Source organism: Vanellus vanellus (assembly GCF_965231255.1).
Source record: "Vanellus vanellus genome assembly, chromosome: 9".
NCBI lineage: Eukaryota > Metazoa > Chordata > Aves > Charadriiformes > Charadriidae > Vanellus > Vanellus vanellus.
This window is the reverse complement of record NC_138914.1, coordinates 11,159,024-11,182,167: the sequence shown is the minus strand read 5'-3', so window position 1 is coordinate 11,182,167 and position 23,144 is coordinate 11,159,024. Positions and strand designations below refer to the sequence as shown.

The window sequence follows — 23,144 nt, the reverse complement described above, 5'->3', positions numbered from 1 at the left end:
TCTCATGCTCTCACTTTATATTTTGCATTACTTTATATTTGGCAGCATTCAGATTTCCCCAAGCACATGGATCTAGCCCCTGCTGTATTTTTTCCCTAAACTTCTTGGTTTTAAGGGGTCTTGGAAAGAGTTCTCATCTTGTTGTAGGGGTCATATGAGCATCTAATCTCCATAAGTTTTTAAGCTGCATCAAAGCTTATTTGCCTTCCCCCCCTCCATCCCTCCTCTCTCCAGTTTTAGTAAGTAACTTCAGGACGGACGTGCTGCAGAGCGCAGACGAGCGACCAGTTGCTGCACCCCCCTTGCTGCTGATGCCACGGGGACTCGCTGGCGGTGGCAGGACGGTGCAGGGAAACGTCCCAGCACAGCATGGGTGCTGGCTGCCCCCGTGCCCTCCCCGCCATGCTCGGTGCTCTCTCCCTTTATGAGGCTGCTTCTGTTCTCGGCTTGGGCACTGGGGAGCACCTCTGTCCCCCGCGTTGCTGAGGCTCGACCCCACCATCTGCCTTCCGCTGCGGTCGCCGTCGGCTCCTGCGGTGCCAGGCCGTGGCAGAACGGGGTGAGGGCGGCAGTGTGCCGGCAGCCGCCGCAGCAGCGGGACCCGCATGGGCTCACGGCTGGGTTGCAACTTGCCAGAGTGGTCTGAATTTTGTTTGCATGGAAGAGTAGCCGCCAGTGCTCTTTTTATGATGTTTCTGTTTCTTTGTGGGAACAGAAGTCTCCTTCTGACAGCACAGAACATCAGTGCACTGTGGCTGCGGTTTGGGAGTGTAACAAAACTTTCTGAAGAAAACATGCCTTCCCCTCCGATGAGGAATGAAACCCGTTTCTCTTAATGGAGGTGATACTCAGCCTGGTAGGTTGGTTTGGGGTTTACTGTTCTGCAGTGCTTGTGAAGGCTGTATGATTATATTAAGTAGGATAATGAGCATATTTTTGTGTGTTTTCATGGATTTGTTTTTTGCATTATACAGTGAAATGATGTATCGGAATAGCAGTAGAATTCCTGTGGATCAAGCTAGGTTGTACCAACACAAACTGCTTCCTGAGTACAGCTAATGATGTTCTGTGCAAGAAATTTCACCTCCCTTCCCTTTCACCCCTGTTAGATGGGATCTGCTGTCACTAATAGATAAAAGGTCTTAGAAATCTGGAGGTTTCTCTGTACAGATACTGTTTCTCAAGAGTGAAATCTGCCGCAGGAATGTAAAGCAGTGCCTTGAAAAAGGGAATTGTGACCCTTTTTTATTTTTTTTTTTAATTTCTTGTCATTGTGTTAGATTGTGGTGCCAGATCTCGTGTGTGCCCTGAACTTGCGTAAGTATAGAAATTGTTTCAGTTTCTGTATTTAGCCTGGACAGGATTTTTTTAGCGGAGATTTCTCGCTAGACTCTTGCAATAGGGCGGATGCCTTTTGGACTGGTTCTTGCTTCTTGCTGGTCTGGAGCGCAGCTGATAAGGTCAGAAGTGATCTGGCAGACGTGCAGCGTGATGCAGTGTTGGGCGATGCAGCGCAGTGTGCTGTTGGGAAACTCTGACCTAGACTGGCTGAACTCAGGTTCTGCAGATGTGGGGTGGGCTCCTCATTTGGTGTAGATCAGTGAGCAATACCAACATTTCTTTTTAAAAGCCTTCTTTACAACAGCTTTGCTAGATCGAATTCTGTGTGCCATTTGTTAGAGCACTGCTGTCATGATCAGAGAGTCTTAATTTCTAATATGCCCATAAGGTAACCAATTTTTAGAGACACTCTTACCATTTAACCCTGAAAATACCCACAGCGAAATGGCAATACAAATGTCAGTTGAATTACTTTTCCTGTAATTTCTGGGTTTTGCAATGACTTTCGTGGTGCTGCACTGCAGTTTTGAATATCTGGTAATATGGTGAGTTACGTTGTTTTTATTTTCATTCATGTTCTGTGCTCCCTAGGACCTCTTTACCCCACGGTAGACCTGCCAGACGGGAATGGCTTTGAGACAACCTGCGTCGTAGCAGCGCGTTCAGAACGGGGTGAGGAGCAGAGGTGATGGCTGCAGCAGTGCGGGTGCTCGGCGGGGTGGCCGGGAACTCCCCCAGCTCCGCACCGGCCTGGCACAGCCCGGTGCAGTGGGGGCACTGCCCGCAGCCCCCACCACGCACTGCCTTGGGTGCCACCTCCCCTTCTCCTCTCCCTTCATCCTTCGCCCTTGGAGCCCTGTTCTCTAACATCACAAAATGCTTTTGTGGATGTCTCTTTTAATATCTCCACACCAACCTGGCTTGTCTTCTGCGTGAATCAGACTTTATTGTTCTTTTTCTATGTGATGTTTTCATTCTCGATTCCTGTTCTAAATGCCCCTTACAATATACTTGCTCTGTCATCATAATGCTTTTCCTGAAATGCCATCTGACATACCAGTATAATTTAAGACAATGGGGTTTTTAAGCTGTTTTTCCTCTAACCCTGGTCCCTACAGAACACATTTCCAGGTTTTAATTCCTCTTTTTTCTCTTTTTTTCCGAATGAAAACTGAACTTTGCTCTCAGTAGTATTTTCTTCCACATAGCGCATGTTCTGAGTCAGTGAAGAGTTTTCTCCTTTGTTACATTGCTGAAGTTTATATTTTATGAATTAACAGTTCACTGCAGAATGTCTTCACGTTACCTGTGCATTACTGCAAGTTAAGAGAATGATTTTAAAAAAGCCAACCCCAAACCTACCAGACCCAACTGCTCTCTAAATTACAGCTTTGGCCTTCCGGGGCACCTCCTTTATCTTGTGACAGTTTTATTTAGCGATTATCGAACAGCAGCGTTTCGGCGGTGCCGTACGGGGAGAACAGCTCACCGGTGGGTTTGTGTCTCTCTGAATCTCCCTTACAAATTCCCCGTGGGCCGCTCCGCGCCTGCGGAGGAGCCCCGTTCCCCCGTGCGGCCGCGGTGCCGCCCCCCGCCCCCCCCGGCGGGGCCGCGCAGCCCCGTGTCCCGGACCGGCTCGGGGGCGGGCGGCGCAGTTCCGCGGGCGGCATCGCGGCTGGCCGCAGCCCGGCTCCCCCCGCCGTCCCTCCCCGCCCGCCCCGGCGGGCCCCGGCGGCGCTGAGGGCGGGCAGGCGCGGGCGCGGCCGGCCAGAGCCCCCCGCCCGCCGGGCGCAGCCATGCCGGCCGGGGCGGCGGCCCGCGGCGCCGGGTAGGAGGCGGCGGTGGCGGCGCTGCCCATGGCGGCGCGGGGATGTTGATGTGGTGCTGCTGTACCTGCCTGTGCTGCGGGGGGGACTCCTGCGAGCCCGCCAAGGTGAGAAGGCCGCCCGGCACCGGCACCGACCCCTCCCCCCCGCGGGGCCCGGCCCCGCCGCCGCCTCAGCCCCGGGGAGGCCGCGTTCGTCCCCCGGCGCCGCGGGGGTCTCCGTGCCGTGGGTCCGTGTGGGTACCCCTCACCTCGGAGCGGGGGGGGGGCGCGGAGGGGGCGGCCGAGCGGTGTGGCGGTCGGTGCAGGAGCCCCGGCGCGGTGCGGGGGGCGGCCGGAGGGGCCAGTGGAGGCGACCCCGGGTCAGGGGGTGTCCGCACTGGCGGCTCTCTGAACGGCGCCTCTCGTTTCGCAGTTTTAGCTGTGCTAAACGTGTTTTCAGCAAGTAGTAAACAAACTGCAGAATCATATTTTCCTCAGGTGACAGAGGAGTGGGAGCGGCGCGCCCCATGCAGCGGGTCACCTTCACAAATTAATAAGTACTTTCTCCGGTGCCGTTCCGCTGTCTCCGGGCAGTGCCACGCACAGTCCCAGTTCACAGTGAGCCATGTTCCCCCTCCCGGTTATTGAATACTGGAGAGAGTCAGTGCAGGCTTTGACACTGTGATCGCTGATGCAAAATAGAAGATGTTTCTCCTCGCGTTGTTGCAGTGAGTTCTCCGGCGCGTTGTGGCTCCAGTGTTTGGAGAAAAAAGAAATACAGGATCCAGACCTTTTTTTGCCATTTGTGGTTGCTGTAGATGCCTGAGGTCTGTTACGGTCTGCAGAAGACACGGTTGAGAAGTGGAGTGGTGTTGCTGTTGTGTTTGAGGCATATATGTCTAATGACGTTTATTTAACAGAGTCGTCATTTTCCTTTGGGAAGATTTGGGTCTGCTATACTGGGACGTGGACTTTTTCTCGCTGCATTCATCAGTCTCCATAATAAAAGTGACGCACAGGTGGCTCCAGGGAGCAGCTCTGTTAGAAATGCGGAGTCAAAGTTTATTTATATCCCTCATTCCAGGTTGATAGATCTGCACACTTTGCATCTTGGCGTGTATAACATCAGGCTGATACATCACCGCTTGTGAGCTGGAGAAGCAGTGAGAATAGGATAACGTGTTCTGCACTCTCTAAATCCAGTCTGTGCTGTTCTCGGGGTGGCCTGAGCTTTTCACGTTGTGTCATGGAGATGCTGCTGCGGTAAGATCTGTCTCTAGATGGAGTTCTGGATGAGGCCTCTCGCTTTTTACAGGAATACTGAAAGCAATGTAGTGATTTCAGTGTTTAGTTAATTCAGTGTGTCGTGGTTTAGTAAAACGTGTTGCATGCCGTGTGCGTGCAGCCCCGGGGGGTACCCGTGTTCTCCTGCTGTAGGGGCTGTCCTTGCCTACGCTGCTTATCCCTGTCCTTGCCAAGCTGAGTTTGCCACTTCAAACTGACTTACGGATTGAATCGAATTGAATAGTGTAGGAGCAGCCGGGCAGCACCTGGGGCTAAACAAGCAGCTGTGTTTGAACAGCAACCTCTGAAGCCAGCTCTATTGCGTAGCTGTCTGGCAAGGGTAGTATTAGCTGATGTACTGTGTATATGCTGTGTTAGAAAGTCTTTAAATAAGAGAACAACATGTCAAAAAATGCTGTACAGGAATGACAAAAAAATATGTTCACAGGAAACATGAATTCTGCTGTTTTGAAGTATTTATCTTTTTGTATAAACTGTTGATTGGATCAACTCTGAAATACTGCTTCCAGGATGAATTTTAGTTACAGTCACACTGCAACTAAAAATAAATAAAAAGAAATGAAGTAAGTGTAGAAGTGCAGTAGTTGTGCTCATGTACAGGAGCCCTTTAGAGTAAATACTTGGAGACTTGCATGTTAAACTTCAACAGAGAAAAATCGACCCAAAAGGGGGGAAATCCTTCCTCTCGCATGTCACTGTTCTGTGCAGAGTGATCCCGTGGAGACGTTTGTTCTCCCAGACTCCAGACCCAGTTTGCTCTGTTGCTTTGCAAGTCAAATTTAACTTGCGATGTGAAAATTAAACTCTGTTCCTCACAAATGAATATGTAAGACACAATAATAATCTGTATTTATCAGATGGCAGATTGAAGCATTAAAAAAAACCAACAAACTACTCTCTGGGAAGTGTTAGCAATCATTTTGTCTCTAAGGTAACAAAATGTGATTCAGACATCATGGCGAAACCAGAATGAGTTGGATTTTTTTTTTTAAATACAACAAAACAAAACACAAAAAGACCCTGTCATTTTACATAGTTACTTTCTGATAAAAGCTTGTATAAACTGGTTTCCAAATCCACCCTTTCCTCCCAGTTCCTATACTTAATTTTTGTTCAGCTTTACTTCATTTCCTATCCTTATTATTGTAACCTCTGGCCTGATTGGCAGTCCCCCCTTGATTAAAAATCTGCAGCTGCTAAAATAAACATCTGTGAATGTTATTTTGGCCATATCTTTTGCTGTGTCATCCTTTTTCACCTCAAAAATCAAGTCCTGCAAGCCCTTTTGTGTAGTTCAGTTCTTTCCTATTTTTCCATTCAGATTGTTTTATTCGTTCCCTTGGACTTGCCATAATGTCGGTGTTACTGCCCCGTTTATTCGACCATCACCACCGATCTTCTTGACTACTCTGTAGCTTTGGAAAACCGTTACTGAATTGGACCACCAAGTCTTACTCTTCCGCATTCAAAAATACCTTTTCTCCAGATTTCAGAAGTTTGAGGTCAAGAAAGTAAGGTCTTTGGCAGCAACTGGGTTTTTAAAAAGAATTAAAGAATCTGGAGACGACAACTTCAGGGAGATGTTTCGCTGTGTTATGTCAGTCCCCTCCTGTCTCGGGGTGTCAGGGAACACTCACGGGCAGAGCTGGTGCCTGGTCCCGCCTGTCTCCCCCCGTCAGAGGAACCGGCCTGCGCGGTGGGCTCTGCCCCAGCCCACCTCAGCCCACCACCGGCGGGCTGGTCACGGTCAGGGACGCGTATGCCTGGACCACGGGTGGGGAGGGTCGGTCAGCATTGTAGTACCTTCAGGTACCTCTTTGTGGGTTGGTCAGCGGCACGCCGCCCCATGCGGGGGCATTGGAACAGGGCAGCTTTGCCGCGCCGTGGGAGTGCCTGTGGTCAGCGACTGTGCTGTGCCAAGGGAGACCGTCCCCGAGCTCCACTGCAATCAGTGACACTGGTTGTGGTGGATCCCACGTGCAATTCCTTCTGATACAGCAAGTACGATGTCACGCGGCAGCAGCATCTTCCACCATCCCCCGCGCCACAGCCACTGCTGAAGTTGAAATTTTGGTCTCCTTTGGGGATTTCTGCTGCTGAGAGATATGAGGAAAATATAGCTGGTTGCTTTGTAGCTAAACTCTGTTTCTGACACTTGAAGCAGCATACGAAGGCATGTCTCCTTTTCAGATGGAATTAGGTGACGAGGCGGTGGGAGAGTCACGCTGCAGCTGGCTTTACCGGGCACGAAGCTGCAGGTGGGGGTTTGTATGTGCACTTCAGGCCATGGCTTCTCCCATGTTTCTTTTGGCACTGGCACCGACTTAAATAGTCCCGGGTCCCTTTTCCTCCAGTGGTGTTCCTGCAGTCCTGCTGGCACAGTGTGTGGAGCCTTTCGGTGAACCAGGTTTGGGCGCTCATTAAGAATATAAACATCTCCAAGTTCCGTGTCGCTGGGGGCCGGTCCCCAGGTCAGCTGCACCTCGGCCCTGCAGGGGAGGGGTGGTCCTTCTGTCCCCTGCTGTGCCAGGCTGGCAGGGAGCCGCTTTGCCCAGCACCCCACCGAGGGGAGGCAGCTCTGGATCGCCTGCGGCTGAGCGCGGTGTGGGGCGCGCTGCTGTGGTCACTGACCGGCTCTCCTGTCCCTTGCCAGGTGTCGCCATCCCCTCCTCTGCCCGCAGCGCGAGGACCTGCTGCCCAGGCAGGAGCGCTGGGACCCCACACGTGGCTGTGGCGTGGCAGATGTGCCGTGAGTGCACAGGTGTGGTGGTGGTCATCGCTCATGGTAGTTTGACTCCCGTGAGTGAGGTGTAAAGCCATTTCTCCTCGGTGTTGCCAGTGTTGGTTCCGTGCTCTAGCTGTTATCTGAGGCAGGCAAAAGGATTGTACTGCATTTTTTTCTTGTATTTTTTTCAGGGTCATTTTTCATTTTTGTTTTCTCACGGTGTTTTTTTTTTCCATAACCAGGGTGATCTTCCTGCCATTTTGAGGGTTAATTGCCCACGGGCAAAGACTGTTTATCTCTTTTAGAACCCCCAATTATAACCTAAGGCATGAGTTGTACTATGAAAAACACGCAGCACGACTTCCTTGAGCTGTCCATCTGTTTGTATGCTTTCCTTAGCCAGTTTTGGTTTGGATTTGGATTTAGGAGCGTAACAGGCACAGCTCAGAACAGTTGCTGGCAGTGATGACCTGCAGTTTCCATGGGAGAGTAGGTGGCAGTCTGTTAAAATGCAAAGCCACTACGGTTTCTGAAGGTTCAGTCGGCCAATAACATTTTGCAGGATACCTGCACAGTGTGTCATGAGGAATCACACTGGACCTGTTCTTTGTTTTCCTTCTGCATTCTTCTTGGCAGTAGAGCCAGGGCAGGTGTTTTGGGGCGCACGAGCAGACATGTGCACTGGGCTCTCACGGAGGGAAGGCAGATTCACAAATGAATCTGCACGTGAGTGGCCAGTTGTGTTTCTAGGGGTGGCTCAGTGCAGCAGTATTTGGATCTTCTGTCTGTATTCAATCGAGAGGTGAATGAGCAGGAATCTTCTCCCTTACATACGCTGTTACACAGGATTTGCAACGATACAAATGTGCAATTTGAGATAAATAGTGAGCCAGAGAGTTGGTAGCGTCAAACGTGTGGCGGTGTTGCAGCAGACAGACGAAAAGGGTTACAGGTCCACATTTTTATTACAGAGATATCCAGAAATGTAATATGTGGGTGTGGAATCACCATTCTTGGAGATGCCCAGAAGGTGCCTGGACACGGTCCTGGAGAGGTGGCCCTGCCTGAGCCGGGGCATGGGACCAGATGGCCTCCAGAGATCCCTTCCAACCTCAACTGGTCTGTGATTCTGTAACATCTTTTAAAAAGCAAAGCATTAGAAAAAGCGCCCTCAGCTGTAGGTCATAAATAGCTTCTTGCATCACCCAGGTGGGTCAGGCAGGGTAATTTGCATTACCTTTTTTGTTTACTTCGGGACACATGGTAGATTTTGCAATATGCTATGTCTTTATCAGATCCGGTAGGGACACCACACACTGTCTGCTCATGGAACCGTGGCGTTGATCTCACCTTGACTCAGATGTTTGAAGAATCATGTGCTGCGGGTGTCATGCAGGGAGGTGGCTTCTGGCTGTCGATTGCATTTAATGGAATACGTTGAAGGTACCTCACAGGAACTCATGATGATTAAACATCTCTTCCTTGTGCCTCACAGGGATTCTGTGCATGGCTTCACACAGACGTGCATTTAGGTGGTTTAATGCAGATCTATCGTGATACTGAGGCCTGATGGCCTCAGTACATTTTTTGCACTGTACAAATATGGAAGTAGAGAAATGAGGAAAAATGCAGGGTCAAATGAGAAATTACAGTGTAATTACAAGACACGAGGTTAACAGCCCTGTCCCTGTATCAAGAGTTGTGTTTTTTCTACAGCCATAGGTTGTCAGGCTCTCGGTTTCATACCTCTTAAAAAAACAGTTCTTCAAGTGCAGTTCTTCTCGAGTCTGTCCAGGTCCCTCTGGATGGCATTCCATCCCTCAGGCATGTCAGCCGCTCCACTCAGCTTGGTGTCATCCGCAAACTTGCTGATGGTGCAGTCAATCCCACTGTCCATGTCACTGATGAAGACAGTGAACAGTACTGGTCCCAGTACAGACCCCTGAGGGACACCACTTCTCACTGATCTCCATCTGGACATTGAGCTGGTGACCACTAACCTCTGGATGTGAACATCCAACCAATTCCTCATCCACCAAGCAGTCCCTCCATCAAATCCATCTCTCTCCAATTTAGAGAGAAGGGTGTTGTGGGGGACAGTGTCAAAGGCCTCACAGAAGTCCAGTAGACAACATCTGTAGCTCTTCCCTTGTCCACTGATGTGGTCACTCCATCATAGAAGGCCACTTGGTTGGTCAGGCAGGATTTGCCCTTGGTGAAGCCATGCATTTGAAGTAATCTCAAACCCCCTTTACTACAGATATGTTACTACTCACAAAATTTCTTTAATCTAAAGGGACATTGTCAATATATACTTTCTCTAAATCTTCTGCTTGTTGCAGTTTGCTGTCTTTTTGCTTTTAAGACAAATATACAGGAATAAGTCCATTGGAAATGTGAGAATTTATCAAGGTCCATTCACCCAGCTATGGTTTGCAGCAAAGCAGCATGTAAAAAAACCCTCCTTTTCCCTGGCACATGGTTTCTCCATCAGCAGCAGACCATAAGCAACTGGTCAAGTAAAATATTTTCCAAAATAATTTTGATCCTGTTTTCATAGCAGTACTACTGTCCGTTCTCAAAACTCACTGTTTTGCATGAGTTTTGGTTGGTTGTTGTTGTGGTTTTTTTTGTGCAAAGAACTTTCTCAAGCACTTTTATTTTTCACAGTTTTTTTAATTTGCATTAATTTGTGGTGGATTTTTCCCCCCTAAAAACTTCATATGAAGGTACCTTAAAATGATGTGTCAGTTTGGAGTTCGGAGGCGCTGCTCAGCAGACAGGGGCACAGGTACGTAGTTCTGTATCCTGCTCAACCTGTAGGGAGACTTGGGGGAAGTGAAAAGTAATTCCCTGTATTGAGCATTCTGTTAATAGTTCTAACAGACACGGGCCGTGTTCTGGGCATACAAAGAGCAAGTGCTCAGGCCCTCGCTTTGCGCCTGGGGTGGGAGAGGGCCCTCCACACACCTCCTGTGTCACCAGGAGTCTCGAGACGTGCGGGTTGGCAGGACGAGCTGGGCCCAGCCTGGCGGGGGCCGACGGAGCGGGCCCGGGGGTCGATGTGTGCCTGTGGGTGCTCGCTTTCTGCAGACTTGGCCAGGCACAAAGGACTCTCTTTTTTTTCTCCCTTCTGATTTTTTTCCCCATAAGGTGTTAATTAGTGATCTTATTTACTACTGAGCTCTCTTGTATTTGCCGTTTTTGATCTCTTGTATCTGAAGTTTTTGAAAGTTCTGAATTTTTTGGAGGTGAGTTCTCACTGCCCCTCGGGGTGTGCTGGCAGTAGGGGTGTAGGCAGTAGGTGTGCCCGGCATCTGGGGCACTGGTACCAGGGCTGCTCGCCGCAGCTCTAATTCTCAGCTCCCCTCTCTCACCTTGCCCTATATATTTTTATTCCAAGTAACATGACGCTTTTCAGTCACATTTTTAAAGCTCCAGATCGGGGCGGAGGAGGCTGGAGCCTAGCGGTGTCCCTAGGCAGGCTGGCTCCGAGCGTGCTGCTTGCCTCGGCCAGCTGCCCTGCGGGTTGGAAACGCAGCCGGTCCGGGGAAGAGCCGCCGAGGTGTGTGCCTTTTACTGAAGTAGCGCTTAAAGAAGGGGGAAACACCTTTGGAGGAACCCATTGTGTTTGGTCTGCAGCAACACCAAAAGGCCAAATTGGGCTGCGTGTTGCAGAACAGGTACATGGGAAAACTTCTACGGCAGGGACAGCCCGACAGCATTGACAGTGCTAGGAATTTGGGAAGATCTTGAGGGGGAGAGAGCATAAGGTCCTCGGGTGATTTCATTGGATTCGTGGCATAACGCTGAAGCACGGCGCGGTGTGACGGCCGGGTGGGAGGTCGGGCAGGTCCACCCCATCGGGACTGAGTCAATGCACTGGAAAATTGCATTGCGAGGGAGATTGACTAATTGAATTGTAATCCCTATTTTTATACAAGCGTTGACCATTACAGTATTTCATTTATGAGCATCTTTTCAGGACAGATTGCCAGTCATCTTAAATCAATAATATGGCACCAGCATTTCCAGTGTTCTGAGGGACCTGGTTTGTGCTGAGTCTTCCCTTTTCTAAAGCCTCGTCGATATGGAGAAAGTACTTAAATTATCTCACTTCTGTTCCAGAATAGCACTTTGTACAGTCGTTGGTCTTTTTAATTGGAAAAAACCCTTCTTGTCATTCCAGAATAGTATCCACACAACTAGTAATTATAAAGTAATAATCCCAACATGATTTATTCTACTGTAGCTGTTCTACTTTATTTTCTCTCTCAGGTACAGGAAGGTAACCTGAGGAGATGTGCTGAAGTCAGTTGACTTTACAAGGGGGAAGAGAAAGTTTCTACAAAATTTTTCACTCACAAAACTTGTATCTGAGAGGAAGAGCGTATTATTAGTGTAATTTGTGGGAATCATACACATGCACACAAAAATTAGACCCAACTGGGAGTAAATTAAACCAATAGAAACTCTTTAGTGCAAAGTGATGTTGAAGTCCCGTTAGTTCAGATTTCAGCTCGGAGCCAGTCTGTGCCGCGGGGAGCTGACAGCCCAACAATTGTTTGGTTCTGGGGTGCTGGGTCAGCCCTGCTTGCGCTCAACTTTTCACTGTCCAGGTACAAAAATATTTCTTTATGGAAAAAAAAATAGTTATTTAAAGTTACTTTTTGAAAAATTTGCATCAAATTTGCGGATCTTTCTTTTTTTCATCTGCCGTTAATACTAAAATTTCCTTCCTCTTGAGTAGATACAGGTCATTACAAATGGACTGATGGGGTTCTTGCTGAGAAGCCAGCTCATTTTGTAAGTCGATTAAGCGGAGTAATGAGGTGGTATGAGTGTGCTGAACAGAAACACCTGTGCTGTGCTGTGCTGTGCTGTGCTGCCTTAGGGGTAATGGTGAGCTGGGAAAGCAGTGAATGGAGCTGTGCCACTTGCATAGGGGCCTTGTGGGCACAGAGTGAGGCAGCTGTGTGCGGGGCGCTGGGCGGCACTTGGGGTCCGGCGTGCCCTGTGCATGTGGGTGGGGTCTGTGTTTCCTTCCAGACAACATGAAGAAATCAGATTGGTGATAATCCTCAGAAAATCTTAATAAAATTACAAATGGCAAGAAGGGGTATGTTATTGAATGTGTACGACTCTGAAATACACGTCCCCAGATCTCAGGGATGGCATATTCTCTGTGCAGTGCTAATGTCATGCATATTGTTGGTGCCACTGATGAATATGAATTCTCAGCGCTAATTTTCCATTAATCTATCCAGAGATCCAGGGTTTCTACAAATAAACCCGCTTAAGGAAGCAGTTGATATTTCTGCAGTCACTACAGACTGAAAATTGATGTTCCGTGATTTCCAGCAACGGAACTCCTCTGAAAAATTAAATCAGTTCGAGTTTTCCATATGTCTGGTTGTTTTTTCTGTTGATGTGGTAGTGAGCAGAACCTCCACGTGAGGCTGCTGGGCAGGACCTTCGCTGGCCCCGCTCAGCACTCGTTGGCGCTGCCGCTCTGCTGCCGGGTTTGTGGCATTAAATCGTAAATACAGAGTACCGAAACCAGAGGGAGGGATTGATAGCATTTTTTTTTTGTTTTGTAAAGTCTATATTCACGAGACAAACATAGACCTGTTCTGTGTTTGGGGTGAGCCGTGAGTTAGCCGGCAGTTGTTGGGTGCTGCCCAGCTGCGGGGCCCGGGGACAAACTCAGGCAGGCACCGTTGGAGTGTGTGTGCGGAATGTGCATGGCAGCCTGTCCCTCCAGTACGCGCTGGGGCTGTTTGAGGGTGCTGGAACGCCTGTTTGGCTTTGCGCAGTTTAAAACCCAATTAAAACGGATTTGTTATTGTTATTATTATCATTATTATTGGAAGAGTCTGTGGAAGTGGTACCGAGTGTCACTTGGACTTTACTGTCCAGCCCGGAGCGGGGGCGTGTCCCCGGCCCCGCCTCGCCCCGCCCCGCCCCTCCCGAGGCCCCGCCCCTCCCGCAGGCTGTGGGCGCGGGGGCGGGGCCAGGTGTGCGCCCGCCCCCCCCCCCCCCCCCCTCCCTGAGGCCTCCGGGGGCGGGGCCGGGCCCAGGTGGGGCGCGGCGGTGGCGGGGCCATGCGGGCGGTGGAGCCATGCACTGGGAGCGGGCGCTGCTGCTCCGCCGGGCCAAGGTACCGCGGGGGGCGGCGGGGGCACGGGGATCTCCCGCGGCACCGAGCCGGGGGGGGGGGGGGCGGTGGCGGGAACGCCCGGTCCTTCGGCCCTTCGGCCCTTCCCTTCCCGCTGCCGGCGGGGGCAGCGCCGGCGTCGGAGCCGGCTGGGCTACTGGGGCCGTTCTGGGCTACTGGGGCCGTTCTGGGCTACTGGGGCCGTTCTGGGCTACTGGGGCCGTTCTGGGCTACTGTCGCGGTTCTGGGTTATTCACGCGGTTGGCTCGCGCTGAAAGGGTGTTCTGCTGCTCCCGGGCTAACCCGGCGTTCGTGCCGCGTCCTGCTGTGCCGGGCCGGGGCAGCTTGTGGCCGGGTGGCGCGGGGCTCCGTGGGCTTCGACTTCTGCTCCACACGCTGACCCTAGCAGGTCTGCTGCTTTCCGGTAAGGCTCGTTATGGCTTTCATATGAGCAGATGGAGCACCGGGAGTAACTTGTGTTTGCTGTGAACTTGGTCTGTGCATCTTCTCCTCTCTCACTATTCCCTTCTCTGTCTTCTCCCTCACCGGCTGATAGAGTCACTGGCCTTACACCAGAACTTCGGAGAATTCAGCCTGCCAAACTTGGGTGCCCCGTCTTGCTTTGTACTTGAGTTCTTGGTTGTTTGAGGCCATTAAGTTGGATTAGGTACGAGGCGTTTTGCTTTTTTCTCAGCTTTTACTGGATGTCTGTAAAGCACATGAAACTCAGTTGATTGGTACTGTACTGTACTCTGGCCAGGTGAAAAAAGGCGCATTTTTGCAGAGTTGCATCCACTTGTCAAGTTGGTTGGCACAAAGAAGGAGAGGTTTTGTATTAGCAAAGCTGGTGATTAGCACTTACATTTCTCTCTCTCCCTGCCCAGATCGAGCGACTGGAAGTCAGCAGCCTTGCGCAGACCTCCAGTGCAGTGGCCTCGAGCACTGATGGCAGCATCAATGCAGACTCTGTTGATGGGACCCCAGATCCTCAGCGTACAAAAGTGGCCATCACACACCTGCAGCAGAAGATACTGAAGTTGACTGAGCAGATCAAAATCGAGCAAACAGCCCGTGATGACAATGTGGCAGAGTACCTGAAACTGGCCAACAATGCAGACAAGCAACAGAGCGCCCGCATTAAGCAAGTGTTTGAGAAGAAAAATCAAAAGTCAGCCCAGACCATCTTGCAGCTGCAGAAGAAACTAGAACATTACCATCGAAAGCTGCGAGAGATTGAGCAAAATGGGATCCCTCGGCAGCCGAAGGATGTCTTCAGGGATATGCATCAGGGTTTGAAAGATGTTGGAGCAAAAGTCACTGGCTTCAGCGAGGGAGTAGTAGACAGCGTAAAAGGTGGGCTTTCCAGTTTCTCCCAAGCCACGCATTCAGCAGCAGGAGCTGTGGTTTCCAAACCCCGGGAGATTGCCTCCCTCATACGGAACAAGTTTGGGAGCGCAGACAACATTGCAAATCTGAAAGACTCCTTAGAAGAAGGCCAGGAAGATGGGGCAGGAGGCAAGGCCCTAGGTGTTATTCAGAACTTTCAGTCGAGCCCAAAATATGGCAGTGAAGAGGATTGCTCCAGTGCCACGTCGGGCTCAGTGGGAGCCAACAGCACAACAGGGGGCCCTGTGGGAGCTTCCAGCTCCAAAACAAACACTCTGGATATGCAGAGCTCAGGGTTTGATGCAATACTGCATGAGATTCAAGAAATTCGAGAGACACAGGCAAGACTGGAAGAATCATTTGAGGACCTTAAGGTTCGCTATCAGAGGGATTACTCATTGATAATGCAGACTCTGCAGGAGGAGCGGTACAGGTATGTACTTTTGTACTTTGTTTCAGAATTAAACACAGTGAGTTGCAGAGTACCAGAGTCCTGGTTAGTACAACTCCACAGACTGATTCAGATGGAAGTTCTGCAATCTTCTCAGGATTTTGCCCTCCCAGCTTTGTCTTACGTAAATATCGTTATCTTGCTGCTCATCTCCCTTTCTGTACAAGAAGGAAATAACAAGGAGAAAGGTTTATTTCATAGTGTTTCCAAGATAAAAAGTAAAGCCAAAGAGGTTTAGAAAGGTGTCCCAAAAGACCAGGGGTACACTACTGCAGTTACTGTTATCCAGACAGCGCTTTGCCCTGGTCTGGCAGCCAGCTGTCCCCACCACCCCTGGGAAAGCACCCCATGGAGAGGTGCAGAGAGAACCTTTCCCTTCCCCTCTGAGAGCTCTCAGTAGGCTGCCCCATCCTGTGCAGCAGCATGTCTTGTGTCCTTGTCCTCCCTGTCACACGCCGGGAACAAGGGCTCGTCCCCCGACTCCGGAAGGACGAGTTACCAGCTGCCCTTCTGCAGCCGTTTAGGATGCAGCAGTCTAAATCAACTTTTTTAACTTTAAATAACAGATGCAAGGGGCTCAACTCCTCGTGCTGATGGAAGAGAGCAGGCTGCTGTAATGAGGCTGCTTATGGCCTTCGTCGCCTCAGCCAGGCTGCAAAGCATGGCCCATGGGGCTCGACAGAGCTGCTGGGTGTGGGGACAGCCCAGCTGAAGCTCCGTGTGCCACTCGCAGAGTTGGTTTGCACACTGCGACATGGAGTTGCCCTACAGCTCTTTAGACATGCTGGTGCCAGGTCATTGGGAAAACATTTGAAAAGGCTTAGCCTGCTAGGATCTCGTGGAGACAGCAATCTTGCTGTGTGCTTTGCAAAGCTGGGGTAGACAAAGCCAGACCAACGCCACTTTCTAGTCCTGCTTTGCAACAATCAGCAATTTGACTGAAACTGGCGCCCAGCACAGCAGCTTTGGTTGCTAGTGCCTCATTGTCATGAATTCGCATAGCGAAGCGATGCGGAGTCTGATCTTCCACTCCCCCGCAGAGGGGGGTCCTGTTGTCTCTTCCTGTGTAAGTGGTTGTTTCACACGCACAGCAGCAGCCATTCATGGTGCAATGCTATATGCAAGCGCAGCACAGCTGAAGGAGCGGCCTGAAAGTACGATAGAAGACCATGGGGGCTGATGTGGCCCCCACACACTGGCTACTTACTCCCTGAAACCACCTAGTGAGGTTCACGTGGGTCCTGACGCTGGTGCAGCACGGAGTTGTACCTGTCGTGCGCCGTTAACCTTCACTGAGTGCTCCCCTGAGCTGAGTCCAGAGCTGAACCATGAACCAAGGCAGCCTGCAGTGAAAAGCTTCCGGGAGAATCTGTATTTGGCCTATAAATGCTTAAAAAAGTAGTAATTTAGTCCTGCCATTCGGGATGTTGATGCAAATTAGTTAAAGGTGTAACCTTTAAAGAGGAGCAGTTAGACCACACGAAGCGCCCTTGTCTCTGTGGGCTTCCATGGGTGGGCAGGCAACTGCACCATCTGCAAGGAGCTTGTAGGTTAATCACGATGAGAAAAATGCCGCATTGAACAGATCTAGAGTCTTGTTTGATAGCTTCTGTATTTTAAAAAATTGTGAAGCCAAAAGCCAACATCACCCCGAGAACGGGAAGGTTACATGATGTGTCTGCAGGAAGAGTGCTGCCGCCTTGGCGGAGAGGGCTGACACCTCTTCCTCCAGCGAGGAGCCCCTCTCCTTCCTCAGCTCTCCTCTGGAAAAATGAAAAGATGGGAATGGAGATTGTGGTTTGAAGCTGGGAGGCTGGGGATTCAAATTAATCATAACTGGCTTTAAAAGCTATAAATACCACATAACTGCTCTATTTCTGGGAAGCTTTCAAAAACAAGCACTGAGTTCACTTAGAGCTTAAAAAACAAAGTATTTTGGAGAAGCCTTTGCTCAGAGGGCGACACTGAGTGTGTGTGTGGTACCTGGAAGCTGGCTGTTTGTCCATTTCCTCCTTCTTAGATGTTCTTTTTTTGCGGGTTCTGATGTTTTTTCCTTGTGTGTTTGTGCAGTTTCTGTTTTCCAGCCATGGCTTGCCTCACAGGTTTTCCATGGCCTCCTCAATCTCTTCCCTCCCTCTCCCCGCTCCCAGACCTTGCCTATCAATGCCTGTCAGTGCCGGTTTGCTGACGGGCTGTGGGGCAGGGACTCGCCAGTGCTGTCGCTCCGGTTCCCCCAGCCGGCGCTGCGGGTGCCGGGGCGGCAGTGCTGCCCTGCCTGCCTGCTGCCAGCACGTGCCGGCCCGGAGCTCCGCACCACTGCGCTGGGGCTGAGTCACCGAGGAAGGAAGATTCTGGCGGCGCCTTGGCCCTCATTGTGTTTCTTCTGCAGCGGGAGCGGGCGCTGAAATAGCCTGCCGCTGCTTATCTCATCGGCTGGAAGGTGGCGGTTGTTTACTGATAGGAGCAGGGACTTTCTGTGCTATTGAGACTGAAATAAAGTTCCTGCTGAGTATTTTCATCTTGCGTGTCCCTTTAGGAACCCGTTTGTACACGGTGAAATCATGAGCTCACATATTTGGAGTGTGGCCAGTCTGAGGGTTTGGGTTTCTTCCCAAGCCCGGCATCCGTGGAAAGGGCAATTAGGTCTCCCACGCTCCCGTCAGGAGAAATCCGCCAGCCAGGGTGCTGGATGGGCGTGCTCTCATTTACCTGATCCTTGCTCTCGGCTAATTGTTGGACTTCAGTCTATTCTTATGATTGATTTTAAAATAGATCAAACGCAGTAAAGCTGCGAGGTCTGGAAGGTGGCAGAGGCCCTTCTGGAGCACGGCCGGGCAGTGCACTGGGTCGGACGGGCCCTCACTCGCCAGGCAGGAACGGGAACCTCCCTGCGGAGCTGCCATCTGCGGCCAGGGCAGGTCCAGAGCTGGGAGCACGGCACAATGTGGGCACCGAGAGCAGCTCCTGCTCCCTGGGGAGCGAGCTCTGTCCCTCCTGTATCATCTGGATAGAAGATGTGGAGTGTATTGCAAATAGAGAATTGCTTTTAGCTAATACTCTGCTATTGAATGCAGTGTGCTCAGCATAACAATAAAGATCAGGTGAGACTTTGTATGAAGTAGCTATAAAAATAAAAGTCCACAAAGAGAGGTATTAAACTCCGTTCGCCCCATACTGTGAAGATCTTTCAGCATCAGTTTCATCAGAGTTTCTGAACTTGCCAGAGGACTACTGAGCGCAGATAAAATATCTTTATCATAAAGTCTCTCCCTCACATAGGCTGTATTAGCTGTTTATTTTGCAGCTATTACTTAAAAATGCCTTAAAGCTCTTACAATGAGATGGCCGTACTTGTGTCTCATAGCCTTTTTCTCATCAGTCCCCTGGTTCCTGAACAGCGAGACTCAGGATGGGTGTAGAAATCTGACTTGGCATTTTTCAGTGAGGTGTTCCCACATCCCGTACTTCAGCTGAGCTCCTGGTAGCGTACCGGCTGTCTTCCACATGACCATCTCTGGTGATGGGATGCTTGTGACAGTCAGCACTAGGCTGTTACACAGAAAAGTTCTTGTGCTGGAGTTTGTTAATCTAGAGGCTAGTAATTGTAAGGGGAAATTTCACATTTTAGCTAGTGAAAAATAATTCTTGGACTCTAATGAGGCATTTTCTGCACCTGAAATAAAGTGGGATTTGATCATTCAAGGCACTGCTGTGTTCACAGACGAGTTGAGACTCTGTTGCATAGACACTGGCCCTTGTGCATTAGAAGGGGAAGTGTGAGTATAATCTTAACCCTCTTGACAGCTGTTCTATCCCTTTTATTTTTGCAATACCTCTGAGTTAAATGTGAGCCGTCCTTCAATAGGAGAACCCTGGCTTAGGGCCCTCTACATCACACATACCCCTCTGAACTTTTAAAATTTGGACACCAGTAGAAAACAGCAGGAAAAAAAGATAATTTTCTAAATTGTAGATAATGGGACAAGGAGTGAAAAGGAGATGAATGGAGGAAGTGTAATTTCAAAAATAAGTCTGGATAGGTTGTTTTTTTGGTGGTGTTTTGTTTTTGTTTTTTTTTTTTTTTTTTAATAACTCAATTCCAGCAGTTGCCCAACACGCTGATGTCCGAAAGTGCAGCTGATTCTTGGGTGCAAACTGCAAAAGCTCCGGGGTCAAGCAGGGAAATGAAGCATGGCTGGGGAATAAGGCGGTAGTGCAGCGTTAGGGCAGGGAGGATTGGAGCCAACCCTTTTGCTAATCATGTTATGCTTAAACTCTTTAACTGTACAGATTTGCAGGGTTTCCTTATGTTTCCTGTAGATTGAGGTAGGTTTGAAGTTATTAAAATACAATTGTTTCTTGTTAGAGAACAGGATCTAAGCTGCCTGGCAACAGCTGTTTTATGAAGGGCGTTTACGTGGGAGGAGGTTAAAAGACATAATCATGATATTTTCAGAAATGCTTAAATCCTTTCTTGTGTAACAAACCCACTGGAGAATTTTGTGATATATTAACAAAGTGAATGTATTTCAAGTAATTTATGCTGCCTTTGGGACTTAGAGTGGGTTTAGTTGTGATTTTTTGGTTGTCGGTAAGTTGGGGTTTTTTTAAGTTGGGTGGGAACAAATGGCAATATTAATTATCTGGGCTCTTTCTTCATTAGCCAGTCTTCACATGGCTATTCCCTTGTTCGCAGCTCGTTGTTCTTGGGAAACCAGTTCTCTTGCGTGTCCTGCCTTGGTTGCACAGCTATTTCGGCACCTTTCTGGGCTGAGCCCTGTCAGCAGTGGTTGTCGGTCTCACTGCGGGTTGACCACATGTGTTTCATTGCTGGAAATTGTCATGCTATGTCTGGCTCCTTCTTAGCTTAAAGCAATACTGCATTGGGAATGTAAATGAAAATTCTCTTCAGGCTTTTCAATTAAAAACAATCCCCAAGACTGTTTTTAAGGGCTAGCTTGTGCCTACAGATTCTGAATATTTAGCTTGTGAAGCACCAAAAATCTTGAAAAAAACCACAGAAGCGAGATTTTTGTCTTAGTTTCAGAACTTGTGGTTAAATTCTTTGTTCTAGATAAATATTGTTTATCCATGTTACGCATGTGTGTGTGTAAATTAAAATCGTAGAATCATAAAATTGTGTAGGTTGGAAGGGACCTACAAGATCAAGTCCAACCATCAACCTAACAGATTCAGATGGAGTCAGAGGGGAACTGAAATTAAAATAAGGAATTATCTCTGTGTTTAATTCCATAGAAATGTCCCAGTTATTAGTACCAAGGGTCAGATGATAAGAGCTACACAGTAAGCTTTTACCATGTTGTTACCATGAGAAGACAGTCAGTAGAAATCAGTGTGGAAAAACCCCAATGGCCGCAATAGCTGTACCTGCACCATAGTTACCATCAGAGCTGTCGCTCATAACGAACTGAGAATGAGAGACCAGCAGGAAGCGTGGTGGAAGAGAATGGCGTGGATGATGCCCAGTTCACCGCTCCCACCTTGGAGCTGTGGCTGAGCTCTCTGCCTACGTTTACCTTGTGGAAGTTATACAAATACTTGCCTGATTTTAAAAGGTTATTGAAGCATGAGTTGCTTGTAAGTTTGGACTTGAAATTCCAGAAATGAAATGCCTACATACAAATGCAAAGTATCCCTAATGTATTTTGAAAGTTCTAAAATAACGTTCTAGAACTATTGTTGAAGTCAACTTAAAACTCCCTCAACGAGAAACAAAACCGCACGTCTCAGAATTGCCATATCTCAGTTTTCTGGGCAGCCCTTTTTCTCAGGACTGCTCCCAGACCATTCACCAGTAGCAAACTGAAAAATAAGCCTGCAGGTTAATGATTCATGTGCCCTCCTTATAAATAATATGATGACCTTTGCTAGTTAAGCTGAATCATTCATGAGAGATAAAGAAAAAATAAGTCGAAGATTTCCATGTGACCTCATATGTAAAGATCAGACAGGACCATCATGAGGCATCGGTCATGTTTAATCGCTGTGTCATTTTTATGCCAGTTACTGTTCCTAGTCTAGATGAAAGTGCTTAAGAGCTTAAGGTAGTAGAACGAAAACTGTTTGGTTTAAACAAAAGTTTGAGGAATAACTTACTCTACTCTAATTCAGTCCTTGATTTCTTGCATCACTTGACAGTTGTCATTTCACCGCTCTGTGTGTTTTTCCCCAGGATAGGAACAGGATTAACATTACCTTACGTGGTCGAAAGGATTTCCTCAGTTCCCAGGGACAGGGCCTTACACTGTAAAGCCTGCTTTTGTAACGACGGGGTAGCCACACTGGGTTTTGGTAAAAAGTCTGTGATGTTCATTGCTTGATTGTTACTGGTGTGATTTTGTCATCCTCTTCTCATTAAAGCTACTGTACCATGTATATAATTTCTAGGTGTGAAAGACTCGAAGAGCAGCTAAACGACCTGACTGAGCTCCACCAGAATGAGATCCTCAATTTGAAACAGGAGCTGGCCAGCATGGAGGAGAAAATTGCCTATCAGTCTTACGAGCGAGCCCGGGACATCCAGGTGGGTGACAGAACCAGGGGCACTCAGGTCCTGACTTCCACCAGCACTCACTTTTGAAACAGTTCTGTGATTCAATATTTGGTGTGTACTGACGAGTTGTGAAAGGGCCTTTGTTTCCTCTCTGACCCTCGGGTGTCTCTTCGGGTCCCTTCTCTAAAGAGGGGCTGTGCCCACCCACCCACTGGCAATTCTGCCCCCACCAGAGCCCGGACTGCCGCTTGGTCCGGACCAAGCACAGTTCCTAAGTAAGTTGTAGACAAGTGAGAGCCTGCACCCCCTTTGTGCCCCCTTGTTGTGCAGGGTTGTGTAGGGTACTCGAAACTAATGGGCCGTGACCTGAACACTTCTTTTACAGTAGTGTTCCCAGCAAACCAACCCTGAGTATGTTTCTGTGTCACTAATTTTAGAGCAATGATCATGTATGTCTAAGGAAAAATGGCTTTGTGTGTCCACTGCACTGCGTCAGGAAACAATTCTTTCTGTTAGTTTTGCCCAAATAAGGAGGCATTTTTAAAAGACAAGTTTCTTTCAATATGTAAAAGACCAGAGCTATGGAAACAGAGATTGTGGAGTCGGAGGGCCTTCCACAGAGGAAAAGACCTGGGAGATGATGTGAGCAGCCGCTAAACCTTCTAAAAAAAGGCCTATTCAGAAACAGATCTATCGTCCGTTTTAAATACTTGTGCCAGTTCTAGCAGGCATCTCGGCTTTGATCGCTGACGTGAGATATTTATAGCGTGAGCAGAGAATTGTAGGTCAAAGTTCTGCCTTTCCTCCTCCTGAGGAGCCCCAGGCAGGTGATTTCCCTGGAGCCAGGGCCGGCGGTGCTGCTGGCCCGCGTGTGGCTGCGGCTGCGAGCCCAACAGAGCCAGCGGCCTCCCGGGTTGCGTGCCGCTGGAAGAGACCCATCAGTTTGCCCCGAGCTTTCAGGGGCCATAGCTGAAGAGCAGCCCTCGTGTTTCATTGACCTCTGCGGGCATGATGCAATGGCAGAGAAAAGTAACAGGTGACAATGACCTTCAAGGTTAAAATAAATCGGCATCTGTGGGCAGTGTTGCCATGGCCTCCGACAGAGAAAACGGGAGGCTCTCCCTTGGCGGAATGTTACAGTGTTCAGGTCTTGTTGTCCTCTCCAGTTTAACATGGCAGGAAGAAGTAAGGTTGAAAACTTAAATTGAAATGGGGATTTCTCAATAGTTTTTTTTAATCTTCATTTTATGATTCAGCGCTTTTAGTGTAAACTTGCAAATTGGGACAAACTGTTCCTCAGCATTGCTGGGGAAAAGGTAAGTGTTAAGTTTTCTTGCGTTAAAAACTAGTTAGGAGCACGGGCTGATGTTGCAGTGGAACAGAGACAGGGCAGGGAATCCTGGTTCCTATTTTGGTGATCAGTCTGAGAGAGACTGCTGCTTGCTGCAGACTTCTGGG

The 23,144-nt window shown here is 49.2% G+C and overlaps 1 protein-coding gene across 2 annotated transcripts in view; it reads left to right on the top strand.

Moving 5' to 3' along the window:
* The window catches only part of TMCC1 (transmembrane and coiled-coil domain family 1), an 86,880-nt gene that overhangs the window by 61,257 nt on the left and 2,479 nt on the right, over positions 1-23,144 (top strand). For both annotated transcript variants that reach the window (XM_082487491.1, XM_082487492.1), the window contains exons 2-3: positions 14,220-15,154; positions 21,581-21,716. In XM_082487491.1, the coding sequence (XP_082343617.1) occupies positions 14,220-15,154; positions 21,581-21,716 (1,071 nt within the window). The remainder of the gene's footprint in view (positions 1-14,219; positions 15,155-21,580; positions 21,717-23,144) is intronic.